The sequence below is a fragment of the Tachyglossus aculeatus genome, chromosome X5 (genome assembly GCF_015852505.1).
Source record: "Tachyglossus aculeatus isolate mTacAcu1 chromosome X5, mTacAcu1.pri, whole genome shotgun sequence".
NCBI classification, from domain to species: domain Eukaryota; kingdom Metazoa; phylum Chordata; class Mammalia; order Monotremata; family Tachyglossidae; genus Tachyglossus; species Tachyglossus aculeatus.
In genome coordinates, this window is record NC_052097.1 from 2408922 (window position 1) to 2429310 (window position 20389).

The following is a 20389-nucleotide window of genomic DNA, read 5'->3' on the forward strand; positions in this document are numbered from 1 at the left end:
GTAAGCGCTCAATAAGCACGATTGAATGAATGAATGAACGAACCCTTCGTGAGGGCGGGGGGCGTCCAGTCAGTAGGCCGCCTCAGGCCGGGGCTGGGGGAGGGGCGCGGGGTGGGGGAAATCACGTGTCCCGGTGACGTCACGACGCCGCGCGCGAGGGAGGCATGCGTGCGCGGGAGCGGTGGCGGGGTGACGTCACGACGCCCCGCGCGAGGGGGCGTGCGTGCGCGTGCGCGCGGCGGCGGGGTGACGTCACGACGCCGAGCGCCAGGGAGGCGTGCGTGCGCGTGCGCGGGGCGCGGCGCGGAGCGCTCCCGCTTTGGGAGCGGCGGCGGTGGGGCTCGGTGATCCATGGCGGCGGCGGTGGCGGTGCTGCGGCTCGTCCTCCTCATCGTCCTCCTCCTCCGCGGCTCCATGGCGACGGAGGACAAGGACCGGGAGGACAAGGACAGGGACAGGGACAAGGACGGGGAGGAGGACAAGGACCGCGGGCGGCCCCAGGTGAGCCGGGAAACCCCGACACACAGCCCGGGCCCAGCCCATCAATCAGCAATCAATCAATCATCATCATCAATCGTATTGATTGAGCGCTTACTATGTGCGGAGCACTGGACTAAGCGCTTGGGAAGTCCAAGTTGGCAACATAGAGAGACGGTCCCTACCCAACAGCGGGCTCACAACCGACCGACAGCCTGGGCCCAACCAATCAATCAGCAATCAATCAATCATCATCATCAATCGTATTGATTGAGCGCTTACTATGTCCCTTTTAGACTGTGAGCCCACTGTTGGGTCGGGACCGTCTCTCGATGTTGCCAATTTGGGCTTCCCAAGCGCTTAGTCCAGTGCTCTGCACATAGTAAGCGCTCAATAAATAAAATTGATGATGATGATGTGCACAGCACTGTACTAAGCGCTTGGGAAGGACAAATTGGCAACATATAGAAACAGTCCCTACCCAACAGTGGGCTCACAGTCGACCCGGGGACCCCCGACCGACAGCCCGGGCCCAACCAATCAATCAGCAATCAATCAATCATCATCATCAATCGTATTGATTGAGCGCTTACTATGTCCCTTCTTCTAGACTGTGAGCCCACTGTTGGGTAGGGACCGTCTCTAGATGTTGCCAATTTGGGCTTCCCAAGCGCTCAGTACAGTGCTCTGCACATAGTAAGCGCTCAATAAATACGATTGATGATGATGATGATGTGCAGAGCACTGTGCTAAGCGCTTGGGAAGTCCAAGTTGGCAACATAGAGAGACGGTCCCTACCCAACAGCGGGCTCACAACCGACCGACAGCCTGGGCCCAACCAATCAATCAGCAATCAATCAATCATCATCATCAATCGTATTGATTGAGCGCTTACTATGTCCCTTTTAGACTGTGAGCCCACTGTTGGGTAGGGACTGTCTCTAGATGTTGCCAATTTGGGCTTCCCAAGCGCTTAGTCCAGTGCTCTGCACATAGTAAGCGCTCAATCGATACGATTGATGATGATGATGTGCAGAGCACTGTGCTAAGCGCTTGGGAAGGACAAGTTGGCAACGTATAGAGACGGTCCCTGCCCAACAGTGGGCTCACAGTCGACCCGGGGACCCCCGACCGACAGCCCGGGCCCAATCAATCAATCATCATCATCATCATCAATCGTATTGATTGAGCGCTTACTATGTCCCTACTTCTAGACTGTGAGCCCACTGTTGGGTAGGGACTGTGTCTAGATGTTGCCAATTTGGGCTTCCCAAGCGCTTAGTCCAGTGCTCTGCACATAGTAAGCGCTCAATCGATACGATTGATGATGATGATGTGCAGAGCACTGTGCTAAGCGCTTGGGAAGTCCAAGTTGGCAACATAGAGAGACGGTCCCTACCCAACAGCGGGCTCACAACCGACCGACAGCCTGGGCCCAACCAATCAATCAGCAATCAATCATCATCATCATCAATCGTGTTGATTGAGCGCTTACTATGTCCCTTTTAGACTGTGAGCCCACTGTTGGGTAGGGACTGTCTCTAGATGTTGCCAATTTGGGCTTCCCAAGCGTTTAGTCCAGTGCTCTGCACATAGTAAGCGCTCAATCAATACGATTGATGATGATGATGTGCAGAGCACTGTGCTAAGCGCTTGGGAAGGACAAGTTGGCAACGTATAGAGACGGTCCCTACCCAACAGCGGGCTCACAGTCGACCCGGGGACCCCCGACCGACAGCCCGGGCCCAATCAATCAATCATCATCATCATCATCAATCGTATTGATTGAGCGCTTACTATGTCCCTACTTCTAGACTGTGAGCCCACTGTTGGGTAGGGACTGTGTCTAGATGTTGCCAATTTGGGCTTCCCAAGCGCTTAGTCCAGTGCTCTGCACATAGTAAGCGCTCAATCGATACGATTGATGATGATGATGTGCAGAGCACTGTGCTAAGCGCTTGGGAAGTCCAAGTTGGCAACATAGAGAGACGGTCCCTACCCAACAGCGGGCTCACAACCGACCCGGGGACCCCCGACCGACAGCCCGGGCCCAATCAATCATCAATCAATCATCATCAATCGTATTTATTGAGCGCTTACTATGTGCGGAGCACTGTACTAAGCGCTTGGGAGTCCAAGTTGGCAACATAGAGAGACGGTCCCTACCCAACAGGGGGCTCACAACCGACTCGGGGACCCCCGACCGACAGCCCGGGCCCAATCAATCAATCAATCAATCGTATTTATTGAACGCCTACTGTGTGCAGAGCACTGTGCTAAGCGCACCTCCGGGAGAACGCCCCCTCCCCCCCCCCTTCTAGACTGTGAGCCCACTGTGGGGTAGGGACCGGCTCTATCTGTTGCCAACTTGTCCTTCCCAAGCGCTTAGTACAGTGCTCTGCACACAGTAAGCGCTTCAGAAGTACGATTGATTGAATGAATGAATGAATGAAGAAGGGGATCCGTCTGAGAGCTCACCTCCTCCAGGAGGCCTTCCCACACTGAGCCCCCTCCTTACCCCCTTCCCTTCCCCACAGCCCCTGTATATATGTATGTATGTTTGTACGGATTTATTACTTGGACATATCTATTCTATTTGTTTTATTTTGTTAGTATGTTTGGTTTTGTTCTCTGTCTCCCCCTTTTAGACTGTGAGCCCACTGTTGGGTAGGGACTGTCTCTTTGTGTTGCCGACTTGTCCTTCCCAAGCGCTTAGTTCAGTGCTCTGCACACAGTAAGCGCTCAATAAATACGATTGAATGAATGAATGAATGAAGAAGGGGATCCGTCTACTGAGAGCTCACCTCCTCCAGGAGGCCTTCCCACGCTGAGCCTGTATATATGTATAGATGTTTGGACATATTTATTACTCTATTTATTTTACTCATACATATCTATTCTATTTATTTTATTTTGTTAGTATGTTGGGTTTTGTTCTCTGCCTCCCCCTTTTAGACTGTGAGCCCACTGTTGAGTAGGGACCGTCTCTCTATGTTGCCAACTTGTCCTTCCCAAGCGCTTAGTATAGTGCTCTGCACACAGTAAGTGCTCAATAAATACAATTGAATGAATGAGTGAAGAAGGGGATCCATCTACTGAGAGCTCACCTCCTCCAGGAGGCCTTCCCACACTGAGCCCCCTCCTTACCTCCTTCCCTTCCCCACAGCCCCTGTATATATGTATGTATGTTTGTGCGGATTTATTACTCGATTTATTTTACTTGTACATATCTATTCTATTTATTTTATTTAGTTAGTATGTTTGGTTTTGTTCTCTGTCTCCCCCTTTTAGACTGTGAGCCCACTGTTGGGTAGGGACCGTCTCTATATGTTGCCAACTTGTCCTTCCCAAGCGCGTAGTACAGTGCTCTGCACACAGTAAGCGCTCAGTAAATACGACTGATTGATTGTTGGGTAGGGACCATCTCTAGATGTTGCCAACTTGTCCTTCCCAAGCGCTTAGTCCAGTGCTCTGCACACAGTAAGCGCTCAATCAATACGGTTGAATGAATGAATGAAGAAGGGGATCCGTCAGAGGGGTCTCCCATCGGGGTCCCTGGAAGAAGGGAAGCAGCATGGTTCAGTGGAAAAGAGCCCAGGCTTTGGAGTCAGAGGTCATGGGTTCAAATCCCGGCTCCGCCAATTGTCATCTGGGTGACTTTGGGCAAGTCACTTCACTTCTCTGTGCCTCAGTTATCTGTAAAATGGAGATTAAAACTGTGAGCCCCACGTGGGACAACCTGATCACCTTGTATCCCCCCAGTGCTTAGAACAGTGCTTTGCACATAGTAAGCGCTTAATAAATACCATCATTATGAATATGAGAAGCAGCGTGGCTCAGTGGAAAGAGCCCGGGCTTTGGAGTCAGGTCATGGGTTCGAATCGAGGCTCCACCACTTGTCTGCTCTGTGACTTTGGGCAAGTCACTTAACTTCTCTGGGCCTCAGTTCCCTCATCTGTAAAAATAGGGATGAAGACTGTTAGACCCATGTGGGACAACCTGATCACCTTGTAACTTCCCCAGCGCTTAGAACAGTGCTTTGCACATAGTAAGTGCGTAATAAATGCCATCATTATTATTATTATTATTAAGGGTGTCTGTCAGAGGTCTCCGTGAGAAAGGCCCCATCAGAGGTCTCTGGGAGAAGGGTTGCCATCTGAGGGTCTCAGGGAGAAGGGTTTCCATCTGAGGGTCCCTGGGAGAAGGGTCCCATCAGAGGTCTCTGGGAGAAGGGTCTCCATCAGAGGGTCTCTGAGAAGGGCCCCATCAGAGGTCTCTGGGAGAAGGGTCTTCGTCAGAGGGTCTCTGAGAAGGGTCTCTGTCAGAGGGTCTCTGAGAAGGGCCCCATCAGAGGGTCTCTGGGAGAAGGGCCCCATCAGAGGTCTCTGAGAAGGGCCCCGTCAGAGGGTCTCTGGGAGAAGGGTCTCCATCAGAGGGTCTCGGAGAAGGGCCCCATCAGAGGTCTCTGTGAGAGGGGTCTCCGTCAGAGGGTCCCTGTGAGAAGGCCCCATCAGAGATCTCTGGGAGAAGGGTCGCCGTTTGAGGATCTCAGGGAGAAGGGTCTCCATCAGAGGTCTCTGGGAGAAGGGCTGTGTCAGAGATCTCTGAGAGAAGGTTCTCCGCCTGAGGGTCTTTGTGAGAAGGGTCTCCCTCTGAGGGTCTCTGGGAGAAGGGCCCCATCAGAGGGTCTCTGGGAGAAGGGCCCCATCAGAGGGTCTCTGGGAGAAGGGTCTCCGTCAGAGATCTCTGGGAGAAAGGGCCCATCAGAGATCTCTGTGAGAAGGGTCTCCGTCTGAGGGTCTCTGGGAGAAGGGTCGCTGTCAGAGGTCTCTGGAAGAAGGTTCTCCGTCTGAGGGTCTCAGGGAGAAGGGTCGCTGTCAGAGGGTCTGTGTGAGAAGGGTCTCCTTAAGAGGATCTCTGTGAGAAGGGTCTCCGTCTGAGCGTCTCTGGGAGAAGGGTTGCCATCAGAGGTCTCTGGAGGAAGGTTCTCCGTCTGAGGGTCTCAGGGAGAAGGGTCTCCATCAGAGGATCTCTGTGAGAAAGGCCCCGTCAGAGGGTCTCAGTGAGAACGGTCTCTGTCTGAGGGTTTCTGTGAGAAGGGTCTCAGTGAGAAGGGTCTCTGTCAGAGATCTCTGAGAGAAGGGTCTCTGTCAGAGATCTCTGAGAGAAGGGTCTCCGTCAGAGGGTCTCTGTGAGAAAGGCCCCATCAGAGGTCTCTGGGAGAGGGGTCTTCGTCAGAGGTTTCTGTGAGAAGTTTCTCCATCTGAGGGTCTCAGGGAGAAAGGTCTCCGTCTGAGGGTCTCTGGGAGAAGGGCCCCATCAGAGGTCTCTGGGAGAAGGGTCTCCATCAGAGGGTCTCTAAGAAGGGCCCCATCAGAGGTCCCTGTGAGAAGGGTCTCCATCAGAGGTCTCTGGGAGAAGGGCCCCGTTAGAGGGTCTCTGGGAGAAGGGTCTCAGCCAGGGGGTCCCCGTGAGTGGGTGCCCGTAAGCACCCTCGCTAACCATGCCCCAGTCCCCGTGAGGGCTCCCCGAAACCCAAACCCGAGGGGAAGGGGCTGGCATGAAAGCCCCAAGGTGATGCCCCTTGCCCCGGGATGCTATAATGGGGGCAGCCTTGCCCCCACACCCCTATAAAGCCAGGCCAGGGTTTATGAGTCCTCCCTGTTGGGCCACCGCAGCCTCCGGCCAGGCCCATTAGCCACCTTACAGTAAGAACTGTGGTATTCGTTCAGCGCGCCCTGGATGCCAGGCTCCGTACTAAGCACTCCTGAAGATAGAAGATAAGCAGGTTGGACATAGTCCACATCTCACAGTCATCAGCCCCACTTTTTATATCTGGTATTTCTATAGTGCTTACTATGTGGCCAGGCACTGTTCTAAGCACTGGGGTAGATAAAAGGTAATCAGTTTAGTCCCAGTCCCCCGTGGGGCTCACGGTCTTAATCCCCATTTTACAGATGAGGTAGCCGAGGCACTGCAAAGTGAAGTGACTTGCCCAAGGCCACCCCGGTCCTCTGACACCCGGGCCCTCGGCCTTTCCATTGGGCCGCTCTGCTTCTCATTCATTGACCGCTTTCTGCCCGCGGAGCACTGTACTAAGTGCCGGCCACAGACCTCGCCCCACACGGGGCTCACAGTCTGAGGGGGAGTGAGAGTTGACGTTGAATCCCCATTTTGTGGAGGAGGAAACTGAGATGCAGAGAGGTAAGTGACTTGCCCAGGGTCACACAGCAGCCAAGTGGCAGGGCTGGGATCAGAATTGACACTTGCCCCCGCGTCTCTCCCTGGCCCAATCCTCCACTATCTTTCCCCAGAGTCACCGGCACATCCAGTTAAATGGGTCTGCTTGCTTGAATCGAGGTTTGGAACATTGGTCGTCAAGGAACCGGCCAGGAAAAACTGGATGTAAATGTAATTTTAGCTGGAAAAACCAGTTTCCTGCCAGTACCCTGTCCCTCTCTCTCCAGCTGTTTGTTTTATCCGGAGAAGCTGCAGCTCCCACTGGGATCAAATCTGGAGAAATAAACTTTCCTCTGGTAGGACTTGGAAGTGAGGGTGTTGATCCATCCGTTGGATTTCTCGGGCACGGGGCGGGAAAAGACAAGTTTACTGGGTGGTGGCAGTGGGGTCTTCTGAAAAACCTATCGGAAAGCTGCTGAATTAATAATATAAGTATTGATGGTTTTAAGTGCCTCATGTGAAGCACTGCGGTAGATAGATAACTAGGAAGAGTGCCTTACTAGGAAACTAATTTGGTCTGGATCTGGGAAGAAGGACAGTAATGACAGTGATGGAATCAATCAATCAGTCATATTTATCGAGCGCTTACTGTGTGCAGAGCACTGTACTAAGCGCTTGGGAAGTCCAAGTTGGCAACATATAGAGACAGTCCCTACCCACAGTGGGCTCACAGTCTAGAAGTCTCTCGTCACAAATGACAGATCGTTGCTTCTAATGTGTTACAAGGAGTAGAATATTCTCTTATTAAGCATGCTGACAAAGAGGTTTTGTAACCATGGGGAAAAATGGTTTTGATTTATGGTGCAAAATGTGCATGGCTCTAGATTTCGCTAGTCTCCCTGCTGGGTTCTGCCACTTAGGTAGGGTGGGCTATATATCCTAAGGAGCAGGTCAAACAAACCTTTCCTATTGCAATAGAAGGCTGCAATTTGACCTTAGAGAGGACCAGAATGTGCTTCTCCCCCCTTGGTTTTTTTTTTTTAATTTAATTGTTAAGTTTTTACAATGTGCCAGGCACTGTACTAAGCGCTAGGGTAGACAGAAGCTAATCGGATTGGACACAGTCCCTATTCTACATGGGGCTCCCTGTCTTAATCTCCATTTTACAGATGAGGTAACTGAGGCCCAGAGAAGTGAAGTGACTTGCCCAGAGTCACACAGCAGACACGTGGCAGAGCCGGGACTAGAACCCAAGTCCTCCGTCTTCCAGGCCCGTACTCTTTCCCTCAGAGGAAAGAGGCACGCTGAATGGGTCTGTTGCCGTATTGTACTCTCCGAAGCGCTTAGGACAGTGCTTTCAGCATAGTAAGTGCCCAATAAATATGAAATTTATGAATTTATGGATTTATGAATCTTCATATATGAATATTAAAGGAACAATTCCTTTCAGAAGAACAATGCCCAGGGTTAGAACCAGGGTAAGAGTCCACAGTCTCTCTCCTAATCTGGTGCCCACGTGGCCACTCTGCCCCCGAGGTATGGGATCCCCTCAAAGCAGCCAGGAAGACATTATAGTAATAATAATAATTTTGGTATTTGTTAATAATAATAATAATAATGATGGTATTTGTTAAGCACTTACTACGTGCAAAGCCCTGTTCTAAGCGCTGGGGGGATACAAGGTGATCAGGTTGTCCCTCGGGGGGCTCACAGTCTTCATCCTCATTTTCCAGATGAGGGAACTGAGGCGCAGAGAAGTGAAGTGAGTTGCCCAAAGTCACACAGCTGACAATAATAATAATAATGTTGGTATTTGTTAAGCGCTTACTATGTGCAAAGCACTGTTCTAAGCGCTGGGGGGATACAAGGTGATCAGGTTGTCCCACGTGGGGCTCACAGTCTTAATCCTCATTTTCCAGAGGAGGGAACTGAGGCGCAGAGAAGTGAAGTGACTTGCCCAAAGTCACACAGCTGACAATAATAATAATAATAATAATAATAATAATAATAATAATAATAATAATAATGTTGGTATTTGTTAAGCGCTTACTATGTGCAAAGCACTGTTCTAAGCGCTGGGGGGATACAAGGTGATCAGGTTGTCCCACGGGGGGCTCACAGTCTTCATCCTCATTTTCCAGATGAGGGAACTGAGGCCCAGAGAAGTGAAGTGACTTGCCCAGGGTCACACAGCAGCCAAGTGGCAGGGCTGGGATTAGAAATGACACTTGCCCCCGAGTCTCTCCCTGGCCCAATCCTCCACTATCTTTCCCCAGTGTCACCAGCACATCCAGTTAAATGGGTCTGCTTGCTTGAATCGAGGTTTGGAACATTGGTGACACGTGGCGGAGTCGGGATTTGAACCCATGACCTCTGAGTCCAAAGCCCGGGCCCTTTTCCACTGAGCCACGCTGCTTCTCTAGCATTAGCAGGAACATTAGCAGGAACCTTGACTGGGATCCGGGCCAGGGGCTGAGCAGGACACGGGGCGACTTCCCTCTTCCTTCCCCTTCTCCGTTTCGGGGGTTGGTGATGTCACCGAACTTGGGCCGAGTGCCGACCGCTAGTGGCTAGAAACCCACTTCTGGGGCTGGGCTGTGTGGTGGTGTCCTGAGCAGCCTGAGCCCCACCAAGGCGGCTTGTCTTTCCCCACACCAAAACACCCGTTTTTACCGTCCCAGGCCGGCTCCGGTTTCTGCCCCACGCTCCGTCCTTAGCCAGCTCCAGGGGAGCCGTACATTGGCGGGGCCGCCGCCGTCCTCATCCTGACCCGAAGGGCTAAAGTAAAAATAAAATAATAGTGATGGTATTTGCCAAGCGCCTACTAGGTATCAGGCACCGTTCTAAGCGCCGAGTTAGATACAGTCTAACCAGGCTGGACACACAGTCCCTGTTCCACATGGGGCTCACCTCCTCCAGGAGGCCTTCCCAGACTCCCCCTCATCCCCCCATCTTACCTCCTTCCCTTCCCCACAGCACCTGTATATATGTTTGTACATATTTATTACTCTATTTATTTTACTTGTACATATCTATCCTATTTATTTTATTTTGTTAGTATGTTTGGTTTTGTTCTCTGTCTCCCCCTTTTAGACCGTGAGCCCACCGTTGGGTAGGGGCTGTCTCTATGTGTTGCCAATTTGGACTTCCCAAGCGCTTAGTACGTTGCTCTGCACATAGTAAGCGCTCAATAAATACGATTGATGATGATTGTGGGGCTCACAGGCTCAATCCCCATTTGACAGATGAGGTAATTTAGATGCAGAGAAGTGAAAGGAAGGGAAGAGAAGGCCTCAAACCTGAGCCTGTTTATGAAGGATGGAGAAGCAGATAAAACTTTAGAACTCGAGTCCTAATGCAGGGCAAGACCCAGTGATTTTTCCAAATCACACTGGCTGGTTTGAAACTAGAGCCAAGGGTTTGTCTCGCAGTTTGTACCCTAAATTGTCGTATTTATTGAGCGCTTACTGTGACACCCTCCACTTTTTTCCTCTCAAACCTTGCCTCGTGTGGGTGTGTTCATGTCCGTCTCTTTGGCCTTTTAGTTTTCATGTCTTTTTCAAATCCTAAATTTAACCAGTTTCTTCTAATAATAATGATGATGGCATGTTAAGCACTTACTATGTGCAGAGCACTGTTCTAAGCGCTGGGGAGGATACAAGGTGATTAAGTTGTCCCACGTGGGGCTCACTGTCAATCCCCATTTTACAGATGAGGTACCTGAGGCTCAGAGAAGTGACTTGCCCAAGGTCACACAGCAGACATGTGGCGGAGCCGGGATTCGAACCCCGATCTCTGACTCCAAAGCCCGTGCTCTTTCCACTGAGCCACGCTGCTTCTCTTCTTCTGATCTCTGAATTCACTTTATTGTGGATGTTTTTGGTGACTTTCTATTTTCATCTTCCAATGGCCAAGGTGCACTTTTCACTGAGCCACGCTGCTTCTCTTCTTCTGATCTCTAAATTCACTTTATTGTGGATGTTTTTGGTGACTTTCTATTTTCAGCTTCCAGTGGCCAAGGTGCACTTTTCACTGAGCCACGCTGCTTCTCTTCTTCTGATCTCTAAATTCACTTTATTGTGGATGTTTTTGGTGCCTTTCTATTTTCAGCTTCCAGTGGCCAAGGTGCACTTTTCACTGAGCCACGCTGCTTCTCTTTTTCTGATCTCTAAATTCACTTTATTGTGGATGTTTCTGGTGACTTTCTATTTTCATCTTCCAATGGCCAAGGTGCACTTTTCCCTGAGCCACGCTGCTTCTCTTCTTCTGATCTCGAAATTCACTTTATTGTGGATGCTTTTGGTGACTTTCTGTTTTCATCTTCCAATGGCCAAGGTGTGCTTTTCTCCTGGCGCTCAGTACCTTGGAAATATCAGGAGATTCGGAGAGCGAGAAATGGGGGAGTTTACAGTTACTGAGCAGTTTTGTGGGATCCCACTTAGGTTGTTGGTTCCCTCAGATTCAGCTGTTCTTTCTGGCTGGGAAGGGGTCCAGGCTTTCGTATTCTTGGCTAGATGGGCCTGGCTACTGTGCCCATTCCAGTGACTGGGTGAGGGAGGGAAGGATTTCCAGGAAGGAAAGCCCATTTCTTATTCTTTGTGAGGACAGTTTCTAAAATGGCAATGGGTTGTGAAGCGTGGCTTGCGGTAGACTGGAGCCGAGCCACAAATAAGGCAAATGTTGTGAAGGTGAGCAGTCAGGCTGTTAAAGAGAGACAGATCTTCTGGGTCTTGAGGTAACTGAGGCACAGAGAAGCGAAGCCCAAGGTCACACAGTAGACAAATGGTGGAGCTGGAATTAGACCCCAGGTCCTCTCACTCCCGGGCCCGCGGTTTTTCCACTAAGGCCGCACTGCTTCTTAAATAGGGAAACACACACACGAGATATGTACATAAATACCAGGAGGTGAGTGGTAAGTGCGGAGGTGGCACAAAAGATCTGAAGTGGCATATGGGGGTGAGGTTAGGGAAGAGAAATGAATGGTGAGGGGATTCACGGAAGACATGTGCTTTTGGGAGGGTCTCGGAGAGGGAGAGAACTGCGGTCTGGTGGGGGGAAGAGAGTTCCAGGGAGCGGGGTGGGTTTGAACAAGAAGTCGGTGGAGAGAGAGTTGAGAATGAGGCACAGTGAGTAGGTTGGTTTGAGAAGAGCAAAGCATGCAAACCGAGGTGTAGACTAGGGGGAGAGAACCATCATCATCATCAATCGTATTTATTGAGCGCTTACTGTGTGCAGAGCACTGTACGAAGCGCTTGGGAAGTACAAATTGGCAGCATACTGGTTAAGTAGGTTAAGAGAGAATGGTTAAGTAGGAGGGAAAGAACTAACCGAGGGCCTTTGATTGATTCGATTATTTATTTCTTTTACCTTTCTCTCCTTATCAGGATAACTAGAATCACCATTTTTTCCGTTATTTGAGTTTTGGGTCTTTTAACCCTCCGGATACTCTGAAGCAGTTTCCGAAAACCAGGATTGAGATCGATCTTTTCCAAAGACTTGCACGTGCTTGTTTGTGACCCAGCTCTTTGCTACTACGGCTGGATTTTCAAGGCCTGTGCACCGTATATCGTTTCAGTCCGTCTGTCTTAGATGCAGAGCAAGTGGCATAGGTTTGGTAATGTGTAGTTGGAATTGTTTTTGAATTTGAGCAAATGTTTTCGTTCCTGTAGCTCTAAGCAGATTGCTGGCACAGGTGCAGCAGTGGGATTAATAAAAGAATTGTGCTTCTAGTAGGGATAGGTATTTGTGTCCTAAGTGTTTCTCAATGAAGTTTCTTATACAAGGGTGATGTGTCATCAAGTGGGAGCAACTGCTTTAATAGGAACTAATTAGGACTGCTTTTATTAGCTCTGAGCAGGAAGGAGGTCACCGTGGGACAGGCTATCTAAAAAAGAAAAAAAAACCCCTCAATTTGAGGAAATTCAGATTAAGCAATCAATTGTGTTTATCAGTTGTATTTATTGAGCACTTACTGTGGGCCGAGCACTGTAGATATAGCAGAGTTCATTCATTCAATCGTATTTATTGAGCGCTTACTGTGTGCAGAGCACTGTACTAAGCGCTTGGGAAGGACAAGTTGGCAACATCTAGTGACGGTCCCTACTCAACAGTGGGCTCACAGTCTAGAAGGTTGGTAGACATGCTCCCTGCCCTCAAGGAGCTTACAGTCTAGAGGGGGAGAGAGACACAAAATAAATTACGGATGTGGACGTAAGTGCTGTGGGTCTGAGGGTGGAGCGAATAAAGGTACAGATCCAAGTGCGAGGGCGATGCAGAAGGGGGACGGAGTAGACTGTCAGCTCATTGTGGGCAGGGAAATGTCTACCAACTCTTATATTTTTATATTGTACTCTCCCAAGTGCTTAGTGCAGTACTTGGCACATTACAAGCGCTCAAGAAATGACATTGGTCAAGGGGGGAAATGAGGGCTTAGTTTTTAATAAGGCTTTGAAGGTGGGGAGAGTGCTGATCTGTCAGGTATGAAGGAGGGTTTTCCAGGCCAGAGGCAGGACAGGGGCAAGGAGTCGATGGCAAGATAGAAGAGATCAAGGTACAGTGAGTAGATTGACATTTGAGGAGCGAAGTGTGTAAGCTGGTTTGTATAGGAAGTCACACAGTAAGTGCTCAATAAATACAGTTGAATGAATGGTCAAGGCAGGATAGGATAAGTGCTTGAATTAATATGGTAGCAGTTTGGATGGAGAGGAAAGGGCAGATTTCAGCGATGTTCTGAAGAAGGAACTGACAGGATTTGTGACAGAGTGAATATGTGGGTCGAATGAGAGAGATGAGTCAAGGGTACAGACTTGTGAGGCAAGGAGAGTGGTGGTGCCGTCCACAGTGATGGGAAAGTCAGGGGAGGATAAGGATTGGGTGAAAAGATGAGGAGTTGGACATATTAAGTTCGAGGTGTTGGTGGGACATCCAGATAGACGTGTCCTGAAGGCAGGGGAAATATGAGACTGTTAGAGAAAGGAGAGAGATCAGGGCTGGAGTTGTAGATTTGGGAATCATCCTCGAAGAGACGGTAGCTGAAGCCAAGGTTGGGAGTGAATGAGTTCACGAGGGAGTAGGTATAGATGGAGAAGAGAGGGGACCCGGGGTGGGGGGGATGGCGAGGCAGAGGAAGAGCCTGGGAAAGAGACTGAGAGACAGAAGGAGCAGGCGGAGAGCTAGGAGGAGAGCCAGGAGAGGACAGTGTCCGTGAAGCCGAGGTCGGACCGTGTCGATGGCAGCCGAGAGGTCGAGGCGGATTAGGGTGGAGTAGAGGCCATTGGATTTGGCAAGAAGGAGATGGTTGGTGACCTTTGGGGAGGGCAGCTTCTGTGGAGTGAAGGGGGCAGAAGCCAGGTTGGAGGGGGTCAAGCTGAGAATTGGAGGAGGAGAGGGAGAGGAGGACAGTGGGTTTAGACAACTCACTCATTGTAGGAGGGAGATGGGGTGATAACTGGAAGGAACCGTGGTGTCAAAGGAGGATTTTTTTAGGATAGGAGACCCATGACCAAAAGCAAGCAAAAATCCCAGTGCTCGGTGAGGTGAAAAAGCTAAGATCAATCCCCTTTTTGCTTCTGGAGTCTTGGGTCTTTATTAAGACTTTTAAAAGTCCAGGCCCTAACTTCTAGATGCTTCAACAGCCTCGGAAAACCAGCATTAAAAGCTGTTGGGGACCAGGAGCCGAGCAGTCGCCGGCCGTGACTGGCCTCCCTGGAGCAGGAGACCCAGCTCGGCCCAGAAGCAGATGGAGTCATTCAAAGCCATCCGTCACCCAGAGGTTATGGGCGGAGCGTGACGGGAATAGGTTTTTAAAACCGACTTGTCCAGAAACCATCAATCGATCGAGGGGGTTTTTTGAGCGCTTACTATGTGTAGACGCTGTGTAAAACTAACCTTGAAAAAATGTCGTTACAGAAAGGACCGACACCTGCCGCTGCAGTTCAGATCAACAGCGAGGACCCTGCTGCCCAGACCAATTTGGGATTCATCCATGCTTTTGTGGCTGCCATATCGGTCATCATCGTGTCCGAATTGGGAGATAAGACATTTTTCATAGCCGCCATCATGGCGATGCGATATAACCGCCTGACTGTATTGGCCGGGGCAATGCTTGCTTTGGGACTGATGACGTGTTTATCTGGTTGGTATCCTTTCGGGTTCTCAGTTTAATAAGTAATGAGGCGCGGTTTTTAGGTGTGTTAAATGTGGATGGGAACCCTCGATTGTTCTTTCCGTCAGTCGGTGGTATTCACTGAGCGCTCGCTGTATTCAGAGCGCTGTAGTAAGCACTTGGGAGAGTACAGTAAAGTAGAGACGGTCTTTGCCGTCACGCGGCTTATGGACTAGCTGGGGAGACAGGCATTAAAATAAATTACAGGCAGGGGAGGTGATGGTATAAGGACATGAAGATAAGTGCTGGGCCGAGAGGGTGATACTTAAGTGCTTAGTGGGGATGGACTTGAGAGTGCAGGTGATGCAGAATCGGGGTAAAAGAGGGCAGGCAGTGGAGAGATTAGCCAGGGAAGGCTTCCTGGAGGAGGCATGATTTCAGTAAGGCTTTAAAGCTAGGCAGAGCGGTGGTCTGTCTGAAATAAATGCAGTGGGGGTGGTTTCCAGGTAGGAGGGAAGGTGATAAAGGGGTTGATGTGGGGAGAGAGAGAAGAGTGAGGCCTATAATGAGTAAGGAGTTTCTAGAGGGGCTAACAATTTTGTGAAATAGTTTAACAGAATTGAGTCATCTGTAAGAATAATCTTCTTGTTAGTATCTTAGAGGTGATGACTTGTTGTTCAGAGAGGCAGGGTTGGTTTAATTAATGCCTTAGTCCCTGTTTCAAGATTGTCACGAAGTAACTTTGCCGTTGGTTGATAGGCCGTGAGGCCGCTTTGAATTATTTAGCCAGACAGAAATGTTTATAAACAGGAAGGGAAGAAACTAACTCCTTTGGATGCTTTAAACACAGCCCAATTTTGTGTCTTCTTTCAGTTTTGTTTGGCTATGCCACCACAGTTATCCCCAGAGTGTACACATATTATGTGTCAACTGCATTGTTTGCAATTTTTGGTATCAGAATGCTTCGGGAAGGTTTGAAGATGAGCCCGGATGAGGGTCAGGAGGAGCTGGAAGAAGTGCAAGCAGAAATCAAGAAAAAAGATGAAGAAGTAAGTACATCGTGACAGTTGCGTCCGCAGAGTGGCTTAGTTTAGGAAGTGCACTGCCGAGGCTGGGGAAGAGAGAGGGAGTCCGATCCTGAAGAAATGTATTCCTTTCTGCGGGGTGCTAGCATAGCAGGAGTCTGTTCTCTGACTTTCTGGATGGTTGTTTAAACAGCTGGGGAAGTAGGGGTGGGGGGTGGAAGGGCCTCAGTGGAGAAGGAAAATTGCTTCTTCGCAGATCCCGTGCTTTAAAGGGATTAAAAGGGATTGAAAGGCATATGACCTCTGAACAAATGACTGAGGCCAAGGTGCGTTAGTGGTTTAACAGTCTACAGGAGCAGCTTTTTTAGGGGACTTTTTCCTGACCGTTAATTCAGTGGATTGATTGTATTGCCGATCTTCTTGCAGAATTTGATATGATGTAAACTTTTTTTTATAGTATTTAAGCGCTTACTCTGTGTCAGGAAGTGTACTAAGCGCTGGGGTGGATACAGGCTAAGCGGGTTGGACACAGTCCACGTTCCACTTGGGCTCACACAGTCTTAATCCCCACTATGATGAGGGCACTGAGGGACAGAGAAGTTCAGTGACTTGCCCAAGGTCACAGAGCACTCTTTTCCCACATACCCCCACTGATGAAAACTAGGTGTTAAATTTATTTCTCAGGTTTTACTTATGGAAAATTTTCAAGTAATTTTTAATGTCTTGAGCATGGCTACATCCCTAGCTATGAAGGCTTTGGACAGTGGATTGTCCAGAATCTTTCTGGTGGGAGTTGAGTTGAGCTTCCTGTTGTGACGGTGAGATTCGGGACAGCTTGGGTTATCTATTTATTTTACTCGTGCATATTTACTATTCTATTTATTTTGTTAATGAAGTGCATAATAGCTATAATTCTATTCTATTTTGACACCTGTCTACATGTTTTGTTGTGTGTCTCGCCCTTCTAGACTGTGAGCCCGTTGTTGGGTAGGGACCGTCTCTATCTGTTGCTGACTTGTACTTCCCAAGCGCTTAGTACAGTGCTCTGCACACAGTAAGCGCTCGATAAATACGATTGAATGGATTGAGAGATGGCACCTTTGCTTTTGGATGCTTGATGAGCTTTTTGGACTGTGCGATAAAGATCCCTGATCTCATGCTGCCCGCTTTTCCAGCTCCAAAGAACCAAACTTTTAAACGGGCCGGGAGACGTGGAAACGGGGACCAGCACGGCTATACCACAGAAGAAATGGCTGCATTTCATTTCTCCCATCTTTGTTCAAGCCCTGACATTAACATTCTTGGCCGAATGGGGTGACCGCTCTCAACTGACTACAATTGTTCTGGCAGCCAGAGAGGTGAGTAGACAGTGTCCGTCTCGGAGCGACCAAGTTGGCCAGCTGTCGTCGTGCGTTTGAGCAGACTTGGCTAATATTTCCCTTTGAAATCTGCACGTTAGATTAAATACTCCTAAGGGTGTGGCTGAGCTGAATCACCAGTTTGTAGTGAGAACACACACTGCTTTTGTCTCCGAAATCTCCAATGTCTGCCTCTGTCTGTCCACTGACCCAAGGTGTCTTGTCCTTAAACGGTTACACCCAACTCTTCACTTTACCCCCGTCATCTCAGATTCAAAATACCACTGGAAAGTGATTTTTTTTTTCTTCATTGCAATTAAGCGCTTATGGCCATCACCGTACTAAGCGCCGGGGTGGTTTACGGCGGCAAATCAGGGTGACACCGAAGGGAGTGGGAGAAGAGGAAATGAGGGCTGTCTCTCGGAGGAGAAGTGCCTTCAAAAAGGGTTTGAAGGTGGGGAGAGTGTTTTTTCGGATATGAAGAGGGAGGGCCTTCAAGGCCAGAGGCAAGACGTGACTAGATTTGGGAGTCAGCCATGCAGAGGTGGTAGCTGAAGTCACAGTGGTGGATGAGCTCCCTGAGAGAGTGGTTTGTAAAGCGAGAGGAAGGGGCCCAGAGCAGAGCCTTGAGGGACTCCTACAATCAGTCAATCAATCAGTCGTATTTATTGAGCGCTTACTGTGTGCAGAGCACTGTACTAAGCGCTTGGGAAGGACAAGTTGGCAACATATAGAGACAGTCCCTACCCAACAGTGGGCTCTTACAGTTAGAGGATGAGAGGCAGAAGTCCCCGGGTAGGGAAAACCCAACATTCGATAGCATTTGCAGGTGAAGGGAGTGACTTATAGGGTCAAAGCTGGCCCAGAAGGCAAGGAGGATTAAGATAGAGTAGGATCCATTAGGTTGGACACGGAGGAAGGCATTAGGGACTTTGGCGGGAACAGGCTCAGGGGGCGGAGACCAGACCCTCGAGGGTCAAGGAGGAAGTGGGAGCAGTGATTTAGGCAGCCCAGTGAAGTCCCTTGGACAGGAATGGGGCACTTGATATTCACCCCAAATTCAACCCTGTCTGTAGCTGCCGTTGATTTATATTAACATCCATCTCCCCGTCTAGAATGTAAGCTCCTCCCAGTGTGGGTAAGCGTGCCTGCCAACTCTGCTGTACTGTGCTCCGCACACAGTAAGCACTCAGTAAATACCATTGATTGAATGGGGCAATAGCCGGAGGGTGAAGTGGGACCCAGAGAAGGTTTTTCTGATCAGGAGGAGACCCGACACGGTACGTTCGATGGCAGAGGTAAAAAAAAAAAAGGTGTGGGGGCGGGTGGGTTTTAGAAAGGGAGAGGAGGTTGAGAGTGTGGCAGACGGAGATCTGTTGATACCGCTGGGAAGGGGTCAGGGAGCTCATACCTGATCGTTTCTGTTTCGTTGGAAGTCATCGAGGGTGCCGGGAAGGAGTTAAGCGCCTGCAAAATAGGGCTGGTTAAAGGAGCCTGGTTGGTTCTCCCGCTCCTCAGAGATTCCCAGTTTTCTTTCCCAGCAAGGCGCCGACCCACCCCTGCTTTTCGACGAATGCCAGGTCTGTTCGTTTTCAGGATCCCTACGGCGTGGCTGTGGGCGGAACCGTGGGACACAGCTTATGCACCGGATTGGCAGTGATCGGAGGGAGAATGATAGCCCAGAAAATCTCCGTTCGCACTGGTGAGATTGGGTACTGTAATCCCGGTCCCCCCCAGTTCCCCGGGGTTCTCTCCCCCAGTCTCCCAAGCCTTGATGATTAACTCTCTTCGCAAAGCCGGTCCCGCAGGACAGCCGGAGGGTTTTACCGGTTCCGAAATGAGGATCGGAAACCGCCCCCGGGGACAGGTTGGTTCAGATCTTCACCCCACCCTGTCAGGATCCCCGAGTCAGGGTCCTCTGGGGCTGTGGAGATGGGAGACTACCAACTGAGTGAACTTCCCGGCCCTCCTCAGACCCGTGGGAGAGACCGAGGGAAGCCCACTGCCGCCGCCGTCCCCATCCAAACCCGGAAGACCCTTTATCGAATGGACTCGGAGCCGTTACGCCCCAAGGTCCCGGCTCCAACCTGCTGCTGCTTCCCTTATCGGGGGCGCCGAGGCGGGCTCGCCGCCGGCCAGGGCCCGCCGTCCGGGCTCAGGCGGCGGGGCTCGAGACTCGATCGTCCCCGGGGAGGTGGTGACCCTCTGTTCCCTCTTCTGTTTCAGTGACCATCATCGGCGGCATCGTGTTTCTGGCATTTGCGTTCTCTGCCCTCTTCATCAGCCCTGACTCTGGTTTTTAAGGAGACGGCTCTTCCATCGGACTGGGCCCGCCGGGCCCCTTCTGTACATAGTAGTGCGGGCACCGGCCGGACAACGCTCTCCTGCCTTGAGCGGCACCGCCCCGCCGGAGAGGGAGGGTCAGGCCACTCCTCCCAGGGCATCTGCGCCTGGGTTTTCCTCTGGGCCTCGGCCGGCCCGCGCCGCTTGCCAGCCCTTCCTTGCCTCCTCTCCCCGTTGGCTACGGGACGGCCGCTTAGTCTTCAGCCTGTGAAAAGACACACTCCCTCCCACCCCATCTTTGCCCAGGCCAGGACCTCCCTTTCAGGCTGGACCGGCCCCGCGTCCCGGCTGGAAACACCGGTCCGACAGAGCGTGCCCGCTTGCCTTTGGGCTGCTTTAGTGGGGCACCTCGCGCTGTGGAGCCGGTTCTCCTAAATCCCGGTGGGAGGGGGCTTAATTCTCCCACACTCCGTCGAGCCAAAGAACATCGTCCCCGCTCAAGGCGCTCATCTTTAAACTCACCCTGCCCTAGAAGTGGCATCACCACTCGCCGGTTCCCGGCCCATTCCTTTCCCTCCAGGGGGTGGGACGCTCGCAATGGACGGTAATGGTCAATATTTGACAGTACGGGATTAGTTTTCTCTTTCGCGAACTGTACCGGGGAACTCATGTAAATAAAAGTGGTGTGGAAGGGGGCCTCTGCTCTCTTCTTTCCGCCTGCTTTTGGCAGAGGGGTGGCCCTCCCTTCGCTCCCCTCTGTTCTCGAGAAGCGAGGGATGCGGGCCACCCACTGCGGTAGACTTAAATCACCCCCCCAGCATCCTGGCGGGTTGGCCGCACCGAAAGTGCGTTAGGGCCCTGGAAACCTTAGCAGGTGGCCTCGGCTTCTCTTCAGGAAGTATATCTGCTGTGGTGCTGGCCCTACGCCTACCTTAAAAAAAAATGGTACTTGTTAAACACTT

At 50.7% G+C, this 20389-nt stretch overlaps 1 protein-coding gene across 1 annotated transcript; it reads left to right on the forward strand.

Annotated features, from left to right (window-relative positions):
• Window positions 1-351: 351 nt before the first annotated feature.
• Window positions 352-20122, forward strand: TMEM165 (transmembrane protein 165). Its single transcript, XM_038769122.1, has 6 exons — window positions 352-501; window positions 14566-14791; window positions 15635-15810; window positions 16962-17144; window positions 18741-18846; window positions 19371-20122. Exons 1-6 carry the CDS (start codon window positions 352-354, stop codon window positions 19445-19447), a joined length of 918 nt encoding a protein of 305 aa, XP_038625050.1. The 3' UTR covers window positions 19448-20122.
• Window positions 20123-20389: the final 267 nt, after the last annotated feature.

Bases quoted from the DNA above. Each gene is read 5' to 3' on its own strand.
- TMEM165 (XM_038769122.1), top strand. From the start codon at position 352: ATGGCGGCGGCGGTGGCGGTGCTGCGGCTCGTCCTCCTCATCGTCCTC. The intron at 14,792-15,634 runs GTTGGTATCCTT...GTCTTCTTTCAG, and splicing joins ACTGATGACGTGTTTATCTG to TTTTGTTTGGCTATGCCACC. The intron at 15,811-16,961 runs GTAAGTACATCG...CCGCTTTTCCAG, and splicing joins TCAAGAAAAAAGATGAAGAA to CTCCAAAGAACCAAACTTTT.